The sequence below is a fragment of the Salvelinus namaycush genome, chromosome 31, assembly GCF_016432855.1.
Source record: "Salvelinus namaycush isolate Seneca chromosome 31, SaNama_1.0, whole genome shotgun sequence".
Classification (NCBI taxonomy): domain Eukaryota; kingdom Metazoa; phylum Chordata; class Actinopteri; order Salmoniformes; family Salmonidae; genus Salvelinus; species Salvelinus namaycush.
In genome coordinates, this window is record NC_052337.1 from 22,979,708 (window position 1) to 22,997,835 (window position 18,128).

At 41.2% G+C, this 18,128-nt stretch overlaps 1 protein-coding gene across 1 annotated transcript in view; it reads left to right on the top strand.

The window, feature by feature from the left end:
- The first annotated feature begins 1,225 nt into the window (after positions 1-1,225).
- LOC120025511 (netrin receptor UNC5D-like) overlaps positions 1,226-18,128 on the top strand; it is a 109,131-nt gene continuing 92,228 nt past the window's right edge. The window contains exons 1-2 of the mRNA XM_038970079.1: positions 1,226-1,476; positions 15,911-16,110. Coding sequence (XP_038826007.1) covers positions 1,226-1,476; positions 15,911-16,110 — 451 coding nt within the window. The remainder of the gene's footprint in view (positions 1,477-15,910; positions 16,111-18,128) is intronic.

Below are 18,128 nucleotides of genomic sequence, written 5' to 3' on the forward strand. Positions count from 1 at the left end.
GCTGTCCTATTTAGAATGTACCGTTTAGTAAAATGTATGCAGTAAGCAACGAATATCATACTAGGCTCACCCATACTGAGAATGCAATATTGCGTTGTTTCCCGCCAGCTGATTATCAGCTGTTGTCAAACACGTGTCTTGAAAGACGGTTCTACTCCTCAGTAGGAGTATGACATCCTGGCATTTAAAGTAGTGGTTCTCAACTGGTTTTGCCTCGGGATGTCACGATCGTTATAATAAGTGGACCAAAGCGCAGCGTGATCTGGGTTCCACATCTTTTTATTACAAAGTGAAACTCACAGCAAAACAAAACAATAAATCTCAAACAAAACGTGAAGCTAAACAATAGTGCTAACAGGTAAGTCAAGATCCCACAAATCACAATGGGGAAATGGCTGCCTAAATATGATCCCCAATCAGAGACAACGATAAACAGCTCCCTCTGATTGGGAACCATACCAGGCCAACAGATCATTAAACACCTAGATGACCCACCCTAGTCACTGTCACACCCCAACCAACATAGAGAATAAGCAGCTCTCTATGGTCAGGGCGTGACAGTACCCCCCCCCCCCCGTCCCCGTCCCCCCCAAAGGTGCGGACTCCAACCGCAAAACCTGACTCAATAGGGGAGGGTCCGGGTCCCAATTTTGCCCATATTCTTGATGAAGGTTAATAAGCTCACTGGTTTGAGAACATATGTGAACGTCCAGCTCGATTCGGTCCTGTAACGTGTGCGCTGGGAGACGGAAGCAAGTTCAGGGAGTGAATACATTTAATGAATGAACGAAACATAATACAAAAGAAAAAACACGAACAACACACAGACATGAAACTGAAACAGAAACAATAACGCCTGGGGAAGGAACCAAAGGGAGTGACTTAGATAGGGCAGATAATCAAGGAGGTGATGGAGTCCAGGTGAATGTCATTAGGCACTGATGCGCGTGACTATGGTGACAGGTGTGCGCAATAATCAGCAGCCTGGTGACCTAGAGGCCAGAGAGGGAGCACATGTGACAGTACCCCCTCCCCAACGCGCAGCTCCAGCCGCAGGATGCAGACCAAAATGACGATCCCGGGGATCAGGAGCGGACCGGTCACCTCTGCTGAGGCGCGGGAACCTGTCAATCCGGCTGAGGCGCGGAAGCACGGCTACCTTGACCACCGGAGAGAGAGCATACATGACAGTACCCCCTCCCCGGTGCACAGCTCCAGCCGCAGGATGCCAAACAAAGGGACGACCCCGGGATCAGGAGCGGACCGGTCTCCTCTGCTGAGGCGCAGAAACCTGACGAACCGGCTGAGGCGTGAGAGCCTGATGAGCCGGCTGAGACCTTCCCGGTTGCTTCGTCCGAGGCACGGGAACCTGTTCACCCAGCTGAGGTATGGGAGCCTATCGAACCCGCTGAGAAATGGGAGCCTGTCGAGCCAGCTGAGGCATGAGAGTCTGACGAACCGACTGAGGCCTCCCTGGTAGCTGCGGTACTAACACCAGGACCCAACATCACCTCAAACATAAAATAAAATAAACACTCCTTGATGCTTCCCTTTGGTGAGGCGTTATTCTGTAACGTGTGCGTGCGCTGGGAGTCGGGAAGCAAGTTCAGGGAGTGAATACATTTAATGAATAAACTAAACAATATAAAAAATGAACAACGCATAGACATGAAACAGAAACAATAATGCCTGGGGAAGGAACCAAAGGGAGTGACGTAAATAGGGCAGATAATCAAGGAGATGATGGATGATGGTCCAGGTGAATGTCATTAGGCACTGATGCGCATGACTATGGTGACAGGTGTGCACAATAATCAGCAGCCTGGTGACCTTGAGGCCAGAGAGGGAGCACACGTGACAGATCCTATGTAGCAAAATTTTAAATTGTGTTTTTTTTTACATAGAATAAAAGTACAAATTCAGAGCTAGAAAATGGTATATCATACACTGCAGTTGAGGAATGGGAAAGTAATTATGCTTTGAAAGTTGATAAACTTGATAAACCCCCACCTTTGAGAAAATGGCCCTTGAATCGTTTGGGACACCTACTGGAGAGCACTTTGTCTACACCCATTCAGCATCGTTTACACCCTCTTAAGCCCCATCCATCTCTTTAAGGATTCACATGTGAGGCCATGTGGTAACCAGAGTGAGTTAGCGTAGTGAGCAACCAAATATTTCAAGACTAAAAGTGGTGAAAGTAGTCCTTGGCCTATATCGTAATCAGACTTTGGTGCAGATCATGTTGTTTTTCACATTACCGTCTCTGGTAAACGCAATTTATCAAATTTAATCTAAGTTTATTTGTTACATGCACAGGATACAGAAAGTGTAAACGGTACAGTGAAATGATTACTTGCATAGTAGCAGTATCATTATTGTTGTTACGTCCGTTGTTGGAATGAGACCAAGGTGCAGCGTGTTGGCGAACATCTTACTTTATTTTTAAATGAACACCAAAAACCAACAAAATACAAAAACTAACGTAAAGTTCTACAGGCTATACAGCATCTAACAAAATAAAGATCCCACAACCTAAGGTGGGAAAAAGGCTGCCTATGTATGATCCCCAATCAGAGACAACGATAGACAGCTGCCTCTGATTGGGAACCATACCAGGCCAAACAAAGAAATAGGAAAACTAGATTGCCCACCCAAATCACACCCTGACCTAACCACATAGAGAAATAAAAAGGCTCTAAGGTCAGGGCGTGACAATTGTCTAGACATGTACACATGTTCATGAAAAACAATAGATGACCGTAATCACCCAAAGACATACCTGGCTAACTTGATGGATCATGTAATATTGTCACGATCGTCTATAGGTGAAAGAGAGGACCAAGGCGCAGCGTGATTAGAATACATTCTTCCTTTTAATAATGAAGAACACTTAACAAACAATACAAAATAACAAAACGAACGTGACTGCTATAACACTGAGTGCAAACATGCAACATCACATAGACAATTACCCACAACCCGTCTAATGCCTATGGCTGCCTTAAATATGGCTCCCAATCAGAGACAATGATAGACAGCTGTCTCTGATTGAGAACCACTCAGGCAACCATAGACATACCTAGACACCTACACTGAACACAACCCCATAAACTCTACCAAAACCCCCTAGACACTACAAACACCCTCGACTAGACAAAAACATACAAACATCCCCCATGTCACACCCTGACCTAACTAAAATAATAAAGAAAACAAAGATAACTAAGGCCAGGGCGTGACAAATATGTTTAGACATGTAGTTGTCAAGCTAGCTAAAAAATGAACCTAAGGGTGCTTTCAAGACAAGAACTTGGAAAAATACAAGGTAAAATCATGATGCCACTGGGCTTCAGGTCGGAAAGTCAGGGCTACAGAAAAAGGCCAGAGTTCCCGAGTTGGAATTCTGAGATGGATGACCATTCAAAACGATTTTTCCCAGTTGGAGGTTGTTTTACTTCCAAGTTCCCAGTTGTCTTGTCTGCACTGAAGTCGGAAATTTCCGAGTGAACTAAGCAATAATTCCAACCCATACTATTAGCAATACAAACTAATTGTCATAGCTAGCCACCATGCATAAATATATACAGGTAGCTAAAGCTAACCAATTAGGTTCAATGTTAGCTAGCTAACATCAGGCTATAACTAGCCATGCAAATGGCTTGCTGAGATAGGAATAATATTACTACACAGATCATATCCGTAACATTAGCTAGCGAGTTAGCTAGTGAGCCAACCAACCAGCTAACATTAGTTAACTAGCTAACAGTACGCTTTAACTTGCAATGAAAATGACTCTGACTAAATTTGAAACGTAAAATATATCTGAAAATGTAGCTAGCTAGACTCTTACCCGTATACGTCAAGGATGCCATGGTTGCCCTTCATTTTTTATGTTTGTGTATTTGTAGTGTACCTTTTTTTCCTCCCCAGTTGGTAGTTAGTCTTGTCTCATTGCTGCAACTCCCCTACGGGAGAGGCAAAGGTCATGCGTACTCTGAAACATGACCATGCCAAGCAGTGTGTTGGAGGAAACACTGTCCAACTGATGACCGAAGTCAGCTTGCAGGCGCCCGGCCCGCCACAAGGAGTCACTAGACCACAATGGGACAGGGAAATCCCGGCCTGCCAAACCCTTACCCTAACCCGGACGACACTGGGCCAATTGTGCACCGCCTCATGGGTCTCCCGGTCACGGCCAGCTGTGACACAGCCTGGCATCAAACCCGGGGCTGTAGTGACACCTCAAGCACTGCGATGCAGTGCCTTAGACCACTGCGCCTGGTTGCCCTTAGTTTGAAGATGTAATCCGGAGATAGATGATTTATACAACAGCCTTTTGTGTTCTCTTTTCGACTCCCTCAGCATATTTGCAATCAAACGCCAGAATTTTCTCCATCTCCTTACCTATCATACTCTGCTTCCACCGGCCATTCCAGTGATTTTGAAACTCGGTCAGCTTCTTCTTCAACACAGTTGATCACCGTTTCTTCCCCATCACTGTCATCAGAAGACTCCTCAGAGGCAACACTTTTGTTCTTCATGATATCTTTAAAAAAAGCTGTGGTAGAAAGGATTCTTTTCACATTCTGAGCAGTTCATGTTATAGACAGAAGCATGCTACATGGCAGACCAATCCGAACTCATCTCTCGGCATGTCCAACCCATCCATTATCTCAACTAACCATAGCTAGCGGAAAGGTTCCTGTCTTTTTCCATGGATAAACCAACTAGGCTCGTATTTTAACAATTATTTACAAATGGCATACAAGTTTATTACGGCACATGAAAGTTCACATGTTCCAGAAAGCATCTAAATGCCTCTCCTGTGAAGTAGTTCCTGAAACGAGTCACATATTGAAAATACAGTGATTGAAGAAAACATTTTCAGAGATTAAGTTATTTAATCACTCTACCTGCTTTTAATTGTTTAGTCATTTAAATTTGACTGGAGTATATATATTTTTTTGTATTATTATTATTATATTATATTTTTTCTTATACACCCACGACCCAGAGGTTTTAAATGGGTTGTGGGTGTGTGAGTAAAAAAAAAATCTGTTAATGCAAGTTAGTGTTAGTTTGACCACCAGAGGGCATCTTTGAGAAGCATTCGATAGTCTTCCATATTGGCATTACCAGAGACGGGGAGGGCACGCGGGAGACCGGGGTTCGATTCCCCAACGTGAAGGAAGGGGTAGGCTGTCCTTGTAAATAAGAATTTGTTCTTAAAAACCTCTTGAGCCTATGGGGGGTGCTATTTCGACTTTGGAAAAATGAGTTCCCAAATTAAACTGCCTCGTACTCAATTCTTGCTCGTACAATATGCATATTATTATTACTATTGGATAGAAAACACTCTCTAGTTTCTAAAACCGTTTGAATTATGTCTCTGAGTGAAACAGGACTCATTCTGCAGCACATTTCCTGTCAGGGAGTGAGATTTCTGAAATCGAGGTCCCTGTTCTGGGGTTAGTTTATAAGTCCCTATGTACGCTGTGGGGCTACAAACACTGCATACGCCTTCCTCTAGATGTCAGTAAGTGGTGAGAATTTGAATGGAGTGGATTGCGCAATCTGGGACCTTATATAAGACCCTGGAGCGGAAGTACCGTCCTTTTCAACGGTGCGCCTGGCGCAGTAGGGACATCAGAGTGGCCTCCTGCCAAGCTTTCGTTTTGCCAGTTCTATATCTCCGGTCATGTTTTTATTCGTTATAGTTGTTAAAGACATCATAAGGTAGTTAATTTAAACCGACTTATAGCAATTTATATCAGTTTATTGCGATTTTCTGGCATTTCTTTGTGACGCGCTTTCAAGAGTTGGACACCTTTCCGGCACATGCCGAACGTTAGCGGCTATTTCGACAGGACAAGAGGACATCTTTCAACCAAAAGACGATTGTTCTGGACAAAGGACACCTTTCCCAAGATTCTTATGGGAGTTCATCAAAAAGTAAGAACTATTTATGCTGATAAATCGTTGTTCTGTTGAAAAATGTTAAATGCATAAGCCGCCATTAATTTCAGTGTAGCCTTGCTTTAGCGCACGCTGTATTGCGCAATAACGTTATTTTTAAAAATGTAACAAAGCGATTGCATTAAGAACTAATTTGTCTTTCATTTGCTGTCCACCCTGTATTTTTTAGTCAAGTTTATGATTATTTATTGATTAGAATAGGTGCCTCTCCAAGATGGCGCCCGACATTTTCTGGGCAGCTTGGCAACTTTTCTCATTGTATAACCACGATTTGTGCCGCTAAATATGCACATTTTCGAACAAACTCTATATGCATTGTGTAATATGATGTTACAGGACTGTCATCTGAAGAATTCTGAGAAGGTTAGTGAAAACATTAATATATTTTGGTGGTGAATACGTTATCGCTATGTTTGGCTGGAATCAATGCTGTTGTGTGGTTTGCTATTGTGGTAAGCTAATATAACGCTATATTGTGTTTTCGCTGTAAAACACTTAGAAAATCTGAAATATTGTCTGGATTCACAAGATCTGTGTCTTTCAATTGCTGTACGCTGTGTATTTTTAAGAAATGTTTTATGATGAGTAATTAGGTAATACACGTTGCTCTCTGTAGTTATTCTAGTCGCTTTGGGGAGAGTTGTGATGGTGGCTGCAATGGTAAACTATGATTTATACCTGAAATATGCACATTTTTCTAACAAAACATATGCTATACAATAAATATGTTATCAGACTGTCATCTGATAAAGTTGTTTCTTGGTTAGTGGCTATTTATATCTTTATTTGGTCGAATTTGTGATAGCTACTGATGCAGTAAAAAAATGGTGAAGTAAGAAAAGTGGTGTCTTTTGCTAACGTGGTTAGCTAATAGATTTACATATTGTGTCTTCCCTGTAAAACATTTTAAAAATCAGAAATGATGGCTGGAATCACAAGAAGTGTATCTTTCATCTGGTGTCTTGGACTTGTGATTTAATGATATTTAGATGCTAGTATTTACTTGTGACGCTATGCTAGGCTATGCTAGTCAGCTTTTTTACTGGTGGGGGTGCTCCCGGATCCGGGTTTGGGAGGAATTAGAGGTTAACTGATTCCCTATGTGTTATTTCATAGTTGTGACGTCTTCACTATTATTCTACATTGTATAAAATAGTAAAAATAAAGAAAAATCATGGAATGAGTAGGTGTGTCCAAACTTTTGACTGGTACTTGCTTAATTCATTTGATTAATATTATGGTGTTTCTATTCCAAGAAAAACAAAAAACCCTATGGGTTTCCGTTAGGATGGAACAGAAAATATGGCACTGTACAACGTGATGGTCTGCAGCACAGTACTGGGCTATTTACCTAAAGACTCCCTGTGTTATGGGGGCAGGGTACACAGGAGACCGGGGTTCAATTCCCCGATGGGGCGGAAGGAGTAGGCTGTCCTTGTAAATAAGAATTTGTTCTGATTCCATGTGTTATTTCATAGTTGTGATGTCTTCACTGTTATTTTACAATGTAGAAAATAGTCAAAATAAAGCAAAATCCTGGAATGAGTAGGCGTGTCCAAATACGCGCTATACAACGTGATGGTCGGGAATAGGCTACAGCATAAGTGGATTGGAGGATTCTAAATGAATATTTAAGGTGCATAACATTTCCACACCCTAATTGTTGTGTAACCGAACTTTCAGTTTAGCGTACTACTCTTTGCCTTCTCTACTTCTCTACCAGTAGTTGATGCTGTTGCTACTGTATGCAACCTCTTGCAAGCTAGTTAGCATAACAAATGACTAGTTAGACATTTTTCGACTTTGGGTGTGTTCTTAAATTCAATCTGGAGTTGTTGTTTTTTTACACCTAGCTCGGCTATTAGACTAATAATATTAGCCCCCCCCAACTTGCAGCAAATTGTTGTTACTGCCATCTTGTTCCTCGCCCTCTTCCACGTGTCATTCTGTGCCTGAGTGGCTCGCTTGTGGGTGTGCTGGCAGGATATGGCAGCATCTTCGGTTGTGTGTCAAGAAATCTGCAGAGCAAGTTTGTATGAAGGTCTGGTTATTCACAGGCAAATTGTTATATGCTATGGAGGTATATTTGTCTTTTTGTCAAGAGCGAACCTTTTTATTTTCAATCAAAAATAATTGTTCTGAAAGTAACTTTTTTCCGACACAAAGGAAGTCATAGCGGACACCTACGAAGAAGGACTGTGGGATGATGGCATCTCAGGTAAGCAGCACTGGGCGTTCTTCTGTCCAACTTTTTCATAGCTAGTAGTTAGCTCCCACGATTCAGTGTCGGTTCGTAACATTATACTATATTACATACATACATACCGTAGAATGATAAATCATGCAATTTTTATATTCAAGCTAACCAAAAGCATTTAGCTACGAACGCCTGTTCTCGCCATTTTCAGTTGAATTAATCTAACTTTCTTTCATGGCAACTCATAATCAGGCCATGTCCTATTTGTTTCATAGTCTATATATAATCATATTTCATGACAGTGTAACGGTTAGCTTTTTTTACAGAAGGATGAAAGAACACAAGATGTCTGTCAGGGAATGCTATTCTGATATGTCAGATGAAGAGTTAGACCAGAAAGTCAGTGCCATTAAGGAAAGGATGCCCCATGCAGGCTTTAGAATGGTCAAAGGAAGTCTCAGAGCAATCATCCATTATGTACAATGGCGAAGAGTTAGGGAGTCTTTGCAGCGTGTAGATGGTGCAGGTATCATTGCCAGAATGATCCAGCTTCATTGCATTGCTCAGCAAAAATACTCTGTTCCTACTCCCTGTCTCTCGTCCACATTGATACAAATCATAAATTGATAAGGTACTAAGATGTATAATGTCTCCATCAAATCTAAGAAGTTATTTAAACTTTTTTATTCTTACTTATTCGTATACAAATTTTCAATGATGTATGAAATTGGAGTTGTTCATCAACAGGTAATACATAAATAAGGAAGCAGGTTAATAGGTAATAGGTTAAACATTTCACTTTTAATTCCAATGCTTTTTTTCAAGATACAGCATTGTCATCTTTGGCGGTATAGATGGATTTTCAAGGAAGGTAAGTATATTATGTGTATACATATTGCATTTTTCCCATCACCTAATGAACAACCACAATACCAGTCTGGTGTTAAGCTTTCTGTTCTGTGTTGACGTATCCTGAAAAATCTGCTTCTTTAGATTGAACGGTCATATCTCAGTTATTGTTTTCATATCTACAAAAAATAAGCTATTTTCTTTACTTTCAGAGTGCAAACTGATCAAAGGGTCGCAAATTTATTTTCCTGTAGCCCATCCCAGCCTTGTGCAGGTCTACAATTGTATCCCTGATGTCCTTACACAGCTCTCTGGTCTTGGCCATTGTGGAGAGGTTGGAGTCTGTTTGATTGAGTGTGTGGACAGGTGTCTTTTATACAGGTAACGAGTTCAAACAGGTGCAGTTAATACAGGTAATGAGTGGAGAACAGGAGGGCTTCTTAAAGAAAAACTAACAGGTCTGTGAGAGCCGGAATTCTTACTGGTTGGTGGGTGATCAAATACTTATGTCATGCAATAAAATGCAAATTAATTACTTAAAAATCATACAATATGATTTTCTGGATTTTTGTTTTAGATTCCGTCTCTCACAGTTGAAGTGTACCTATGATAAAAATTACAGACCTCTACATGCTTTGTAAGTAGGAAAACCTGCAAAATCGGCAGTGTATCAAATACTTGTTCTCCCCACTGTAGATATTGCCAGATGTTCACTGTCCAAGGAACAGGCCTTGGAAGCTTTATTGCTGGCAGAAGTGTCCATAACCAGAGGTAATTAAACTGTTCTGTGTTCTTTTTCTCTCTTTCTCTTTGCCTGTCTTCTTGTACATGGAACCTGTCTCACATGCATTAATTAAAAAACCCTTAAGATGTCAACTGCTAATTTTCAGATTTACACCACATAAACATTCAGCCATTTTCACTTGACTATCTGTTGCTATCTGTTGCTGCCAAGTCATCATCAAGCTTCAAGTGCTATTTATGTCTAATAATGACATTATCTTCTATTGTTTGTCCTCATGTGTCTGTTTTTCAGCATAAAGTACTCTGTAGCCACTTAGTATGGACACCAGGTGAGACCAAACACACACAATAACAGTCTCTCTCCTTCACTTCATCCCTCTCCCCCTTCTCCCTAAATCCTCTAGGTTATATCAGCTGTGTTGGTGAACCCCTCCCGCATCTGAACTGGCTGACACAGAGGGCACAGCATGATCATAGGTTAGAGGTCACTTGGTCGGGTGAACAGAAAGTATTATTAAAGAGATGCTTTACAGTGAAATACAGATAGATATGGAGGCCATGTCCCAGAGTTAATGATCCAAGGTCAGTTTTGCATTTCATGATTATGATGATTATGATGACTGACTGTGTTAGAATAAAAAAGAACAAGGCTTAATCATGCTCTCTCTCTATCCATCTGTCTCTCGTCTGCAGGTATGTTTTAATGTGAGAGAGGAAGCCAGTACCGTCATCGCTACCTCACCCGCTCTAAAGATAACCTTCGGGCCAACTGGGGGCCCAAGGCTGGTTAGGAGACACCGCTAGAGACACTGTAATTGTGATGAACTGAGAGAATATTAGGGTAGCACTATAGTTCATTAATCATATGCTGTCTGCCTCTTTTCTTACCTCTTCTCTTTTCTGTCTTCTACACCTCTCTCCCCACCTCGTCTTTCTTCCTCGTTTTATAATGCACACCATATGTGCATTGAAGTACAGATTGAAGTTGTATTTATAATATAATATTACAATTATCATAATTGTTATGTATTATGTATGCATGTGTATTATGTATTTATAACACCTGGATAATTAACTTACTTCAATAAAACGTTTCACATTCTCCACTGGTTGAAATTAAGTATCTCATTGAAATATTATCCCGTGTCCTCCGATTAATGCAGATGAAGGGAGTTAGATATGCATATATTTTTGGTCTGTATATATGAATTACAAATCAGCCTTCACTTAAATCATGTTTCTAGTCTATTGCATAGTTACAATGTGTAATCATTGATGTCCCAGGAGCAGGAGTGGTAAACACTGTTGAAGTGTATAATTGTAATACATACATGCAGACACAGCATCATTCAAAGAATGGAGTTTGATACACCTGGTATTGGATATGACTGAAAAAGAATGTCTCACAGAGATTCATAGCTGAACCACACCTTTATTTGCCAAGGAAGAGTACATGATCAGTGAATACATTCAATGTACAGGCTACAATGTGGGAATCTCATGCGTGGTAATAACTACAATCATTGTATATAGGACTTGCATCCTTGGCACAATAAAGTTATTATATTCTACTCTATCCATAGGCTTCATTAATGTCATTCAGACTTGAAGTTGATACAACAACTATGATAGCTGAGGTTCATAGATTGGTATGAATATTTGGTCAGAACCTAACGTTTTAGGGTCCATACACAGATCGGCTACATACTGTAGCTAGCTACACATCCATAGGCATACAGTTATTTTTATCCTCCACTACATAATAAGCAAGTAAATAGTTAGCTAGCTATGTTACTTCAGCTGCATTGCACGGCAAGCTTACACAATTGTACATTCAATTTGCAGTAAATGCTTTAGCTGGTTAGATTCTTTACATCCACTGTTTTCCAAGACGACAGCCTGGTTTGCTGTTCTCAGGAGTCCCTAAAACATTAAACAACACGAATTACAATGTCATACTCATGTCATAACACCAGCTAGCTAGCTGGCTAATGTTAGCTAGTCAGCTAACTTGCTAAATAGCAATTTTCGTAAATTAACTTTATGACAAAAAAATATGCACAATCGTTTGTCTCTACATTAACTAACATATTCCTCTCAATTGTACATGTTTTGCTTGGCTCTTTATCAGGTTATACTTACTTACATTTGCTTCCACCGTAATATTTTGTCTGCCATCTTTGTTGAAGAAAGTCACAAGGGACAGGTGGCTCGTGTCAAATTCGTCATTGGAACCACTCGATACGATTGGTCATATAAAAACCTTGGGACCCAAATGCATAATGAGTGCTCTAACTCCCCCTTGTGGTGGTCTGGAGCATTGAAGCCGTGACACTGGGTACCGCGGTGTAAGCTCACAACTTTTAAAGGAGGAAACACTGTACTAGTTGAGAGTCGCTGATTTAAAAACAGAGTTTCCGAGTTGGAAATCCGAGTTGGATGACCGTTCAAAAAGTATTTTCCCAGTCGGATCTAGTTTTTTTCCAAGTTCCAGTTGTCTTAAACTCACTGAAGTCTGACATATCCCAGTTCCTGAGTTTCCAGCTGTTTTGAATGTGGCAGAAATCATGATGGATTGACAGCATGGCAAATGTATTCAACCTTTTCTGCATGTGAATGTTTGACCTTTTAAGCTTTGCAACGCTTGCAGTTAGCCACTGATTCCTATCAAACCACTCATTGTTGAATTTGAAATGTCCATTTTGTTGTGTAATGTTTATGTCCAATGGCCGATGAGAACCCATACATTTTATCGATACATTCTCTTCATATGACATTAATTGAAAAGGATTTGGCAGTAGATTGTCAACGTGATTCATGATGATGGCTGCTTGTCCAGCTTACTAGCTAAGATTTTTAAAGTATGATGTTGACATGATGGGTCCAATCAAAGCTACGGTAGATATGTGATTTTACATAATTTTATCTGTGGCAAATGACCTTGAACATTACCAACCCCAACGCTCTGTATAGAGCTAGGCTGAAATACCTGCATTTCGGAGCTGCCTTAAGAAAGCAATAAAGAGACAATGTTTGTATGCAGCTTTATTAACTCAATTATAATTTTTTCACATTGTTTGCACACATAAGTTACTCTTATTAATGCCAAAATAACATGCAAAACAGGAAATGTTTTATGCTATGCCCCACCTGCCCTGAATGATGGGTCGCCACTGGTGACTCCCCGTGACATCTTGTTTTCCCCTCACGCTGAGATGTATCTCTGCGAACCCTGTGCGTTGTTGCCGGGATGGCCTATCGGTCGTAGATCACCGTGGAAACAGCGTAGCGGCGGTCTATCCTGTCAACGACGAGGTGGATTGTCTTCTCTCTTAGCCCTCACACACACACACATACTGGCCACATGAATCAGATGACCCTAGATAATCACTGTCAGTATGGCGGATGGGAGAGCCATAACATCAGCAGTTAAAGGGCCAAAACCTTGCCAACTAGCCTGTCTTTCAGACGCTGACCCTTACCACAGATCTAGGATCAGATTACACAATCCCAAGAATAAGTACTTATTCTTACCAAGTGATGCTCTAGCTAGCAAATGACAGGAGAATAGCAGCTGTAACAGGATTGTAAGGTAGCAGAGCAACAGCACAATGGCTTGGTACTGAGACGTATACACGCATCCGTCTGTCCGTGTGTGCATTTGTGTGCAGCGTACATCTATGTTTCTGTATATCTCTCTGTCAGTGTGTGGATGTGTGCTGGCATCTGTGTTTTGTTGCTATTCAAACACAAATAATGCATGTCACCTCGCCACACACCAACAAAATGGAGCGCTCCAGAAAAGAGCAAGTAGCTACAGTAGCCCGAGGTAGTCATTTCTAAATGAAAAGGATGTCTCTTTGTTCAGTTCCATGAACCAGGGAGAGAGAAAGAGCGTAGCACTATGGGGAAGAGAGAGGTAGATGCCAGTGAGAGCTGTGATTTTCACAGCCAGAACATCACACACAGTCAGAATATCAAACGCACACACACAAATTAGAACAGCAAATACACACACGCACACATACATGCAGCACACACACACAGCCAGTCCATCACATACACATTCATTTTATCTATTCCTTTCAATCAGGAGTCTTCCTCCTGCAGGAGAGCTTCTGTAGGGAGGAGATGGATTAGATGTTGGAGGGAAACTCGGCTAGCTATAATCCTGGAGCTGGAGAATGCACCCCGCTACTTATAAAGAGACATACCCCTCGATCATACATACAGTGCATTCGGAAAGTATTCAGACCCCTTGACTTTTCCACATTTTGTTACGCCTTATTCTAAAATGGACTAAATAGATTTTTTCCTCATCAATCTACACACAATACATAATGACAAAGCAAAAACAGGTTTTAGAACTTCTTGCATAGTTATTCAGGTCCTTTACTCAGTACTTTGTTGAAGCACCTTTGGCAGCGATTACAGCCTCGAGTCTTCTTGGGTATGACGCTACAAGCTTGGCACACCTGTATTTGGGGAGTTTCTCCCATTTCTTCTCTGCAGATCCTCTCAAGCTCTGTCAGGTTGTATGGGGAGCGTCGCTGCACAGCTATTTTCAGGTCTCTCCGGAGATGTTCGATTGGGTCCAAGTCCAGGCTCTGGCCATGCAAGGACATTCAGAGACTTGTCCCGAAGCCACACCTGCATTGTCTTGGCTGTGTGCTTAGGGTCGTTGTCCTGTTGGAAGGTGAACCTTCGCCCTAGTCTAAAGTTCTGAGCACTCTGGAGCATGTTTTCTTCAATGATCTCTCTGTACTTTGCTCCGTTCATCTTTCCCTCAATCCTGACTAGTCTCCCAGTCCCTGCCGCTGAAAAACATCTCCACAGCATAATGCTGCCACCACCATGCTTCACCGTTGGGATGGTGCCAGGTTTCCTCCAGACGTGGCGCTTGGCATTCAGGCCAAAGAGTTCAATCTTGGTTTCATCAGACCAGAGAATGTGGCTCATGCAATGGAATGTATTTTTTGTGATGTCTATTGAGTTGAATCAACAAATCACAGCACATATTTTAGCGCATATTTTACTACCTGCTTTGCTCCTATGGGTACGCTCGCGATGGCCGCCAGTCCACCCATTATGCCATCATTGACTTGAATGGGGACGACTGTTCTATTCAATCTATTTCTATGACAACACAGGCAGTCGAGAGCGGAGAAATTGGAACACTTATTACGGTGACAGCTTTCATTTGGCTGGCCAATTACCGTCATCCAAAATTCCATGACCGTCACTGCCCTAGAAGGTTCCCTGCTCCACACACTCTCAATACGTGCATTGCTGGTAACCTTATGTCTGCCTCGCCGCTCACAGAATGGAATTCACAACACAATGCAACACAACAAAATGTATTATTATCTTGATTTAAAATGTTTCTGACCCGCAATGTAATTGTTCTGAACTGCGAGCCGAATGTTTTAATTTCACCCACCAGAGTTTTTTGCGGCTCACCCGCGGGAACCGTGGGTATCCAACCCGATGCAGAACTCTATCTCACACATACAGTACATGAGAGGTTACAGGAGGAAAGCTAAGTGGGAGATTAGTCAGAGTATAATTACACCTGCTACACATACATTACACACACACACACACACTGTACATACACACATACCTGATTACTGTTTGAGTCAGACATAGAAATTATTGCAGTTAATTATTGTTACCAAATCGCTCTCTGAAATGAGTGGATTGTGAAGGGCTTGCCTTTTGAAAGATCAAAGAGTGTCAATGAGGTGTAGACTGTCATCATGTTGAGGTGGTTGAGCAGCGTCTATTGTGGGAGTGTTTTCTATGGGAATGTGAGGCTGAGTTGGGTGTCATCATCTCTCACACTTTCCTGATTCATTAAACATTGTTGCAGATGTTTTGTTATGGATGTACCTTTGAGACACTTTTGAGGTGTTTGGGGTATTATCGATATTTGTGGAACGTTACTAATATTCTACTTTACTCTAACCTACTCTAGTCTACTTCACCCTAACCTACTTTACTCAACTCTACTTTACACTACCCTACTCCCCTCTACTCTATTATATTCTACTGTACTCTACTCTATTATACTGTACTCTACACTACTCTATCTAGTCTATACTCTAGTCTAATGTCATGGTCCTTGTCTCCAGGTTCCAGGAGTGATGCTCTGCAGCATGGTACGTCAGGGACCCTCCCCCACTTCCTCCAGGAGCCCGATGATGCCTATATCGTCAAGAGCAACCCCATCAAGCTCAAGTGCCGGGCCAGGCCAGCCCTGCAGATCTTCTTCAAGTGCAATGGGGAGTGGGTCCACCAGAGCCAGCACCAGTCTCAGGAACACACCGACGAGGGCACAGGTGGGACACACACTGATGTGACATAGAAACACATACACATGAATGCAGACACTTTTATGCACCTACCCACGCAAACACATATACTGTACATTCACATTCTTGCAGATACTCATACATTCACATTCATACACACATACACACAAAAATATACATACACACTCAGAAACACTGTTTTTCATCCCAATCTCCCCATAGTCTATCATTTCATTTGGAGTGATAAAACGAGGGTTAAAATGCAGTTTATTGACTGTTCCCAAGCTTAAGTCCAACCCTTAAAATATTATTGCCTCACCATGTGGCAATTATGTTCCACACAGTTACAATCGAGCTCCTGCCGTCTCTAAATCTGTATTGTCTGGTGTCTGCTTTTGTCCAGTTACCTTCCCATCTGGCTCCTTCATGTCTCTGATGTGTGTGTATATATGTGTATACCTTCTAGGGATGTGCATCTTACCCGTTTCGATTCGTATCAAGATACATGGGCTCCGATACGATACAGGAACTGTACGTTTTAGTTTGAAACTATTCAGCGCAATTTGGTTTGATTAGAAGAAAGAATCGATGCGATTCGGTTCGATGCAATAACATTTGTTGCATAAATGCATCCATTCTACAATCTAAATTAAAATCTGCTGCTGATGGAGCTCATGAGCTGGGCCTCTCTGAGCTGGATCTATCTGAGCTGACTTGTGTGTGTGTGTGTTTTTGTTTAACTAGCCTTGTGGGTACTTACTCATAGTAAAACAAGGAAGATTCATACAAGTGGGGACATTTTGCCGGTCCCCAGGAGGAAAAATTATATTTTAGGCAGCCAGTGAAACTGCAGGGCGCCAAATTCAAAACAACAGAAATCCCATAATTTAAATTCCTCAAACATACACGTATTTTACACCATTTTAAAGCTACACTTGTTGTAAATCCAGCCAAAGTGTCCGATTTCAAAAAGGTTTTACGACGAAAGCACACCAGACGATTATGTTAGGTATGAGCCAAGTCACAGAAAGAGACAGACATTTTTCCAGCTAAAGAGAGCAGTAACAAAAAGCAGAAATAGAGATAAAATTAATCACTAACCTTTGATAATCTTCATCAGATGACACTCATAGGACTTCATGATACACAATATGTATGTATTTTTTGTTCGGTAACGTTCATATTTATATCCAAAAATCTGAGTTTAGGCAAGACGCTACTGTATCACTTGGCAAAAAGCCTGAGAAAATGCAGAGCGCCAAATTAAAATTAATTACTATGAAAATTACTATAAAATCAAACTTTCATTAAATCACACATGAAAGATACCAAATTAAAGCTACACTGGTTGTGAATCCAGCCAACATGTCAGAATTCAAATAGGCTTTTCAGCGAAAGCGTACGATGCTATTATCTGAGCATAGCACCATAGTAAACAAAGGAGAGAAAACATTTCAACCCTGCAGGCGCGACACAAAACGCAGAAATAAAAATATAATTCATGCCTTACCTTTGACGAGCTTCTGTTGTTGGCACTTCAATATGTCCCATAAACATCACAAATGGTCCTTTTGTTCGATTAATTCCATCGATATATATCCAAAATGTCCATTTATTTGATCCAGAAAAACACCGGTTCCAACTTGCTCAAACGTGACGACAAAATATCTCAAAGGTTACCTGTAAACTTTGCCAAAAAATGTCAAACTACTTTTGTAATACAACTTTAGGTATTTTTTACGTTAATAATCGATAAAATTGAAGACGGGTGATATGTGTTCAGTACAGGATTAAAACTAAATGTAGCATGCCTTCTGTTTGATTGAAGCGCATGTCCAGGACACCTGGAGTGCCTCGACTTCAAGATGGCCGTATTTCTTCATTACACAAAGGAATAACCTCAACCTATTTCTCAGGACTGTTGACATCTACTGGAAGCCGTAGGAACTGCAAGCAATTCGCTTAGAAATCTGGTTTCCCAATGAAAAATCATTGAAAAGACAGTGACCTCAAAAAAAAAAATTCTGAATGGTTTGTCCTCGGGG